The sequence below is a fragment of the Brachypodium distachyon genome, chromosome 5, assembly GCF_000005505.3.
Source record: "Brachypodium distachyon strain Bd21 chromosome 5, Brachypodium_distachyon_v3.0, whole genome shotgun sequence".
Taxonomy (NCBI): Eukaryota; Viridiplantae; Streptophyta; class Magnoliopsida; order Poales; family Poaceae; genus Brachypodium; species Brachypodium distachyon.
The window spans coordinates 19,263,114-19,271,558 of record NC_016135.3 but is presented as its reverse complement, the minus strand read 5'-3'; the positions used below and the strand labels follow the sequence as shown (position 1 = coordinate 19,271,558).

Here is an 8,445-nt window from a genome sequence, read left to right as displayed (position 1 = left end):
GTAAACGATGTCAATTTTTGAACCGTCGTCAGTCTTTTTTATTTCTCTTTGAGGGAAAATCTTTTTCTTGCTCTCGCCGACACTGCCGCTGCTTTTCCTCTCGCGTCGGCGGCTGTTCATCAGTGCTGTTGTTAGGTTGCCACCGCGCAAGGGATAAAACAACGCTTTGGCATATGGTAAATCGATCAGGTATCATAATCAAATGAGAGACTGCACCAGTATCACACATGGTACATATATTCATCTTGCACAGCATGCTTCGATTTGGTTATAGATCGATATGTCTTTCGGGGCGGAGACCCCCAATAAAGCAAAAAACTAATCCTTCTTTACATCTTGTCACGAACACTACGATCACGAGCAATTGTTCCGCAACTCCTCGTCAATTTCTTCGAAGAAATCTGGTCAAGTCGTAGGGGCACATGGCTTGCCCTGGCAGGCTAGAATCATGGCCAGGCTCTTTGGCACCAATAATGAAGCTTGCCTTGCTCAAGTAGCTAGCTAACTCTTTTTCGAAGAAGGGAACTGTGTTAACTGATTGCATAGCTCGATCGCTTGCTCAATCGTACCACCAGCACTACTTAACACCGGCCGGGCCCTAGCCAAAGATTCCAACCTGTGCTGCAGTGCCTATTTTGGGTGCGGGTCACTTCAGCAAAACTGTACACGTCCTGTTCAACATATGAATATGGACAGTGACTGGTTGGTAGTCCCATCGGTGTAACATTAGACCTAAGTAGTTTATCATAATTCAGGTTGAAAGGATTGTCCTCTTCTTTTTCTTGCGATCGAGACCATTGATCAATTATGGATCAACATTTGTGTGTTAATATTCTGGTAATATGCAGAAGCGATCACCAAAGTGCACATGCGTTCTCTGCCAGGCAATGCCTTGGTCATATATTTAATAATTAAAGAAAGTACGTGTACCTCAGAACACTGCGGAAGAATGTACGAGAGGAATTGATTCGTACTGCATGAATTGAAAGAGGCAAGTCCCCAGACGAATGGACACATCAGTCATGCAAATCAAACCCTGTATCAGAAATTCGACGTTTCCCTTCTCGTTTTTTACAGTCGAGTGTCGTCGTTATATGTTGAGCTGCTAGCGTTTCTGTGGTGCAAAGTTTGACAATGTTATACTGTGCGCCAGGGCTTATGGTGCACCCAACCTCGTTTACCTTATTAAGGAATTTTGAACATTTCTAAGAAACTGTACTCATAAACATAACATATAATACCTAGTATTCCGTAAAACTCTTTAATCCAAATTTAAAACACAACTTGAGAAACAAGAAGTTATATCTAATGCTGACAGTGATAATGGGCCAAATTCACAGCTCAACTCGAACTAGATACTATTCACAATTCGATTTTCATTTTAGTTTATATTGAGATGTGGTTTAAATTTGAATTTTTTAACAAGGTAGATACATAATTTAAATTTATTCGGGGTTGGTAGATACATATTGTGCCTATACCTAATAAAAGTTTTTAAGTACTTCTAGAGCCAGAGCTACAGAGATTCTGTAAACGACATATGCCCAGCAGGGTGCAGCATATACATCCCCTGCTCATTTAGTCGCTTCGTATTTTTTTTAGGAGCACTCCTATTGAAGTCTAGAAAAAGAAATCATGTTTCGCCGTGAATTAATATTTTCACATGCATATATTAGCAAGGGACCTTTAATTTTTTGGTACTACCATATGTACCTTTAAAGATACATAATGTTGAGTATGTAACATAGGGTATACAAAGAGTATATACTATGTAGTACGAAGTATATATATACAGTGCAGTATGAAGTATTTATACTAATTTCTTAGGTTATACTCCGATCTGTTCCAAAATGCAGGACCCTTATAATTTTTGTTGGCTGCCAAACTTTCTAAAATTTGACAATCTTATAACGAAAAATATCAACATCTATGATGTCAAATAAAAATCATTTGATCAATTCTGAAATATTTTTGATTTTTTATAGTATCTTGACAGTGTATATGTTGATATTTTTTGGTATAATCTTTAGCCACAGTTTAGAAAGTTTGACAATCAATGAAAGTTATACGCAATAAATTTTGGCGGAGTGAGTGTATACAATGTTTCAATTATACTCTGTTTTGTGCAAAGATGAAGGTATATATATACCTAAAATATGCTAAAGACTATATGGACCGACTTGTAATATTTAAGAATTGATAATTAAGTACGGATATGAGACGTGAGTGTAACTACATGCATTTTTCCTATTAGCATACAAGTGTATACATTACTATTTACACCGATAAAATGGTCATCAATAGTTGTTCCTGCAGGGAAGCTCTCATGTTTAGACATGCCAGATCTGCAATAACTCTCATTTCACTGATATCTTGTACGTCTAAAGATGTCAGTTAATTATTAGTGCAACACAAGAAAGTTCTGCGCTGACAAAAAATAGAGTGGACGTACATGTTCTTAATTAGTATTGGGTGCTCTCAGAAAGATATATACTTGAGAATATTATTTTTATTTGAGAAAGTACTTTTTTCGTCACTCAACTTGTCGGAAAGTTCATTTCTCGTCTCTCAAAAACAATTAGTACTTTTTTCATCCCTCAACTTTCAAAACCGGACACTTTTAGTCCTTAAGGCTATCTGAAGCGGTTTGTCTAGCCACGTGTCCGGTTTGCACTTAATCCCGTGACCGCCGAGACTGTTGAAATTGGCCGTCGTCGTGCTCTGGATCTCGTTCAAGCACTGGTTGTACTTCTCCTCCACCTGCATCATCCATATATTGATTGAAAAATAAATAAATGAAAAAACTATGCGAAAACCAGACACGTGGCTAGGAAAACCACTTTGGATGGACCGAGGGACTAAAAGTTTCCGGTTTTGAAAATTGAGGGACGAAAAAAGTACGAAATTTTTTTGAGGGACGAAATGCGAACTTTCCGACAAGTTGAGGGACGAAAAAAGTACTTTTCTCCTTTTGTTTTCTTGAGAAAGAAGGTGTGCAGAGATATGCCAAAATACAATATTACTGTTTGTCTTGCGTGGCTCTTCGTATGTTTAATAACCATCCCGAAATATTATTTCAAGGTTACACAACCACTCCATATGTTCATAGCTAGAGAGATGGTGAGAGTTTCAATCTTTAGCTAGCACCACAATTCCATTCTCCGGCAAGCACTTATCCTTGAGTGTAAGTGAATGTGCGACCTCGTTTATGGGTTGCCCAGTTCTCTCAAAAAGAAAAACGATGGACACAAAACAACATGCAACAATATATATTACGGATCGAATAGCACATCTCATGATTAAACTTACCTATGATTGTTTATGTCGTAGCTAACTTCACAAAATGTTTGCACATATTTTTATGAGCATGGAGAAGTTTCTGTGCACATTAGGTGTACATCTAATTACACACTTCTTTTCAAGTAAGACTTTCGGTTTAAGTCACACTCTCGTGTACCGAAATGGAAAGTCCTAGGTAACATTTACAAAGTAGATAAAAAGTTTGAAAAGTGGGGTAGTCATCTAGTTAGTCAACTCAATAAGATCGATAGTCCTTTAGCGAATGAGTATAGAATAAAGTCCAACTTTAACACGCATCATTCAATCGCCATCAAGAGAAGGATTGCTAGTGACAATATTATTGATGGTATATAGAGAACTTATAAGTCACCAAACTAAACTAAGGGGTATTATTGTATTTATTATGTGAAGTGTATAACCAACCTATACCAGTACCGATGCCACTCAAGAACGAAAATAACCCAACGGTTTCATATATAACCGGCGGATTAACAAACCTAGTTTTAAAAAGTTTGTGACATGCACCTGAGCATCGTAGCAAATGTATTAAAATACAATATATATAGACCCTACATGACCACTCACCATCCAATTAAATTAAAAATAAATAGTATGATTTTGTGCATAGTCTCTCTCTCCTGTTTCTGTGAGTCGTGTCATGGCGGCTAGTAACACTTTCCTGACCATGATCATTCCCACATAAGAAATTAATTACTCTACAATTAGGATTTAGGACATTAAGATAAGGTTGGTCAAGCTTTTGAAAGTTTAACAATAAATAGAAGTTATACGTCCTACATTTTGAAACAGGGAGAGTACCTTTTTTTAGCCAAGGCGAAAATTACAATTAATGTAGGAAAAAACAATTAACCTATTCTTTTCATGTTGGGTTACACACCAGAATTTGAAAACTGTCCATCTTAGCCCCCCTCCCCCCAAAAAAACAACAAAATCAGGGCTTATGTTTTTTCTTTTCTTTTTTGAAATCAGGGCTTATGGAACGGAGGAGTATATGCACTGGTGAACGTACGGTATGGTTTTAGACCGTGTCAATGCAAAATAAAGTAGTGCAGTTGATATTTAGGGCCAAGTTGCTATGATTATGAAGTTTGAGATCACCTGTGACATCAAATGACCACGAAACAGAAATAACGTGGACACCGCCGTTTTGGCCGTACACCAACCTATCAATAAAAATAAAAATATTTACTTTTGTCATGTCACCTTTGAGCTCTCAGTCAGTGTCCCTTTTCCACCCTTCACCACCTAAAAGCCCTAGCAGTACTAGCAGTGCATCTCTTCCCCTCTCTCACTGCTTCACTGGTCTCACTACTGTGTTACTCCATGTCTCTGTCTTTTCCGTTCACCTCTCCCCTTTTTAGGCCAAACAATACACATCCACCACCCCCAGCATCGCCCCCCCCCCCCCCCCCCCTAAAAATAGCAGCAGCATACAATTCCCCGCACCATCACAAACAGATGATGAAGCTGCTGCTCTCCCAGCATCTCCCCAGTCACCAGATGGACCTATGAGGGAGCCAGCACAAGCAATTAACTGTGGCTGTTACCTCTGAGTAAGATGCAACAGATATGAGCTCTTCCAGACAACTCCCCCAAAATAGCATCTCTTAATGACTTTATTCATGTGTGTTATCTGACATTGTTCCATGTTTGTGCAGGCTCTCAAGCCAACCTCCACTTGCACTAGCTTATTAGATCCCCAGCAATTCTGACAGCACCAAACAAAGATCAGCTGCGCCAACACCATCGTCAAAGGTGATTCCAAAAACTTCCTTTTTCCGAAAGAGTTATTTGTTCTTGTTCATCAGTTCTGCAACCAAATATCCGGTGCTGTTGTGCATGGTGAGAGCACCAACCCCCAAACAGATGCTGCAGTATATCTATGCATAGATGCATGTATGTAATCATTGACCTCATCATATGGTTTGAGCAGTAGTATTTCTTTTTCTAATACTACAGCAAGCAGCAAGCAGTAGTTTGTTTCATTTATTTGAGCAAATAGAACTAACTGTAAGCCAGAAAGCTAGCCTTACCTGCAAAGTTAATCAAACAGATAATAGTTTCAGATCATTCAGATCAGATCACAATCACAATCTCTCTTTTTCTCTACCCATCTAGCTAGCTAGCTGAACCATGGATCATCACCTGAAGGCGAACCCAGACAGCCCTCTGTCGGGAGGAGGAGGGAGCAACAGCAGCGGCGTCGGCGGCTCCAGCAGCAGCAGCATCACCTCGTCGCCCTCCTCCGTGGGCAACACCCCGCAGTCGCCGAGCCGGTACGAGGCGCAGAAGCGGCGCGACTGGAACACGTTCGGGCAGTACCTCCGGAACCACCGGCCCCCGCTGAGCCTGGCCCAGTGCAGCGGCGCCCACGTCCTGGAGTTCCTGCGGTACCTGGACCAGTTCGGCAAGACCAAGGTGCACGCCTCGGCCTGCCCCTTCTTCGGCCACCCGACCCCGCCGGCGCCCTGCCCGTGCCCGCTCCGCCAGGCCTGGGGCAGCCTCGACGCGCTCGTGGGCCGCCTCCGGGCCGCCTACGAGGAGAACGGGGGCAGCCCGGAGTCCAACCCATTCGCGGCCCGCGCCGTCAGGCTCTACCTCCGCGAGGTCCGCGAGCACCAGGCCCGCGCCCGCGGCGTCAGCTACGAGAAGAAGAAGCGCAAGAAGCCGCAGCCGCAGCTGCTTCTGCAGCACCCGGGCGACAGCAGCGGCGGCGGCTTCCGTCAGCCCCCTCCCGGCCCGCCTCCGGCCACCGGCTGCTGAAATGCATGCGCCGACGACCAGATCGACCAGCCGGCTAGCCTGCACGTCGGTCGATCTCCTGCACCATTTGGCCGGTATGCCATATATGCCAGCCAGATATATTTTATGTACGTTAAGTTCGCGTATGCATGCATGCATGCGCATGGTTATCGGTCTTGCACTTCTGATTATTTGTTGCGTGTGTACTCAGCCCGTAGCACAACTGTAGTAGTCGTACTACATTGCTTGTGTTTCGATGAATCTCTGTTGGCTTTAGCTTTGGTTACGTTTGTAGTGGTCGAGTTCATTTGCTTGTCGTAGTCAGTGAATTAATTAAATGACTGTTGTACTGTCGATCTGAAGTCTGAACTGAGGTGTCTAGCTTGAAGGGGGCATGGGAGATGCACACATATATGTATGGCCTGAGATCTCTCTCCTGCTAGCAGCTGTACTACGTGTGTGTGGTCGTTCGTGCAAGATGTAAAAGTCTGTGCAGTGTTCCGACGTCGTCCTTGTTCTGCGCATCATGTGTCAACTCTAGCATCTTATTGTTTCTTGTTTTGCCTCCTATTTCGTTTCCTTTTTATGGTACTGAAAGGCTGTACATGTTCGGGTACTGGCCGGCCGGTTGATGTGGACGGTGCATGGCAAGTTGCATGCGATGAGGGGATGGCACAGTGCCTTTGCCTCGCACCAAATAAGAGGGGCGCAAGCATGCATGCATGTACTATATGGAGTCAGTGCTTGATGCTGGGTGTGTGGCTTGTGGTTAATTTCCCGATCGATTATTTCGCATGGATTTCTGAATAGTTGCATGTGTCGTCCCATCATATGCATGAGCTGTTTACCTTTGATGAGATCTTCTCGTAGCATACATACTGTATACGTATGAGCGTATGGGGAAGGAAGTGAAGTTAATTAAGTGTATTGTGTATAGTTCCCTTGTTTCCCCCAGTGTTTTTCTCGATGATTACAGTATGCTCTGCTTGCAGTTTTTGCTTTGATTAGTGAAGTACGTCACTATGTACTACTTATGGTTAACATTATTTAGAAACATTGTCATGGACTTTAGCTACAAAATATCAGTTTTCTCACAGCACATCAATAAATTATACCCTGTGGACAAATAACAAGGTATCAACGTTTTCTAAAAAAAAAGGTATTAACGTTGCATTACATTTATACCTGTTCTCTTATGAAACCATTTAGGACGATCATCAGAACGTTAAGACACATATAATTTACTTATATATTATATCACTTCTCGTTCTGTTAATCTGCCCAGCTCTACATATTAGCTTAGCCTGCTGTGAGGCACTGAATAAGAAGAATAAGACAAAAACACTGAATTGCATTTTTCCAAGTTAATGCTGCCCAATATCAGATCTTGTCCATATTCCATAAGCCAAACTAATGAGGAGTATCCAATAAAAACATGCATCCATTATAGGACTCGTGGTTTTACAACTTGACAATCCAACAACAATTATTATGACGGAAATACGCACTTGTATATGTGAAGATGGCTCAGAAATTACATCAAATAACATATATGCTCATACAATGTGAAAATTAATTAGTTGCAAACTGATCGCCGGATGCAAGGAGAAATTTGTCGCATTCAAGTAGACCAATTAGGTTACAAAGCTACCGGTGGTAACATTATTGCCCAATATATGGCATTTTAGGATCGCAAGGGAGCATGTCGATCAGTTTCTTCTAGAATGTGCTTCAAATTGGAAACCCCATTCTTGTTATTGTCCACAAGGTTATAATGAAACAAATCCTAGATATGGCACATTATAGCAGAATGAAGCTATAAATGAAACAACCAATTGAAACAAATTAATATAATGCAAGAAAGTAATTTAGATCTAGCTACGAAGGGAATAACCGAGGACTCGAAGATGTGTTTCCCGGAGTTAGAACTGTTGGCATGACTCTATGTCTCTACTAGAGGCCTGGTCACGGACCAAAGGCCACCATCTTTTCCTTGAGCTGACGACACATAGTCTATGGCCAAATCCCTCGTGGTAGATCATCCCAGCTTTCGGAGGCATTCTCTAACCTTCATAGTCCTTCTTGAGGCAGCTCCACACACTTGGTTCTCAAGAGACTCCTAGCTTTCTAGGTATGTGATTCCAATAACCAAGAGTTAAACAGTTTCCTCACAAAAATGAATTTCGGCACTTGGGTAAGGGTGCATTTAAATTAGAGGGATGAGGAACACTTGAGAAAAAGTCCGCAAAAGGATGGGGGCGGCTTGCCTATATCAGCAACTCCTGGAAACTAGCGTTGCTTTACTCATGAGATTACACATTCTCAAGCAACACGGTATTGCCAACTTCAAGTCAACACTTCCGACTTCACTACAATGTCGAG

The 8,445-nt window shown here is 41.9% G+C and overlaps 1 protein-coding gene across 1 annotated transcript; it reads left to right on the top strand.

Moving 5' to 3' along the window:
* The first annotated feature begins 4,732 nt into the window (after nt 1-4,732).
* LOC100821276 (protein G1-like4) lies at nt 4,733-6,598 on the top strand. Its single transcript, XM_003581381.4, has 3 exons — nt 4,733-4,874; nt 4,980-5,076; nt 5,440-6,598. Exon 3 carries the CDS (start codon nt 5,455-5,457, stop codon nt 6,082-6,084), a length of 630 nt encoding a protein of 209 aa, XP_003581429.1. The 5' UTR covers nt 4,733-4,874; nt 4,980-5,076; nt 5,440-5,454; the 3' UTR covers nt 6,085-6,598.
* The last annotated feature ends 1,847 nt before the right edge of the window (nt 6,599-8,445 follow it).

Excerpts from the sequence above, each read along its gene's own strand:
- LOC100821276 (XM_003581381.4), top strand. The coding sequence starts at position 5,455 with ATGGATCATCACCTGAAGGCGAACCCAGACAGCCCTCTGTCGGGAGGA.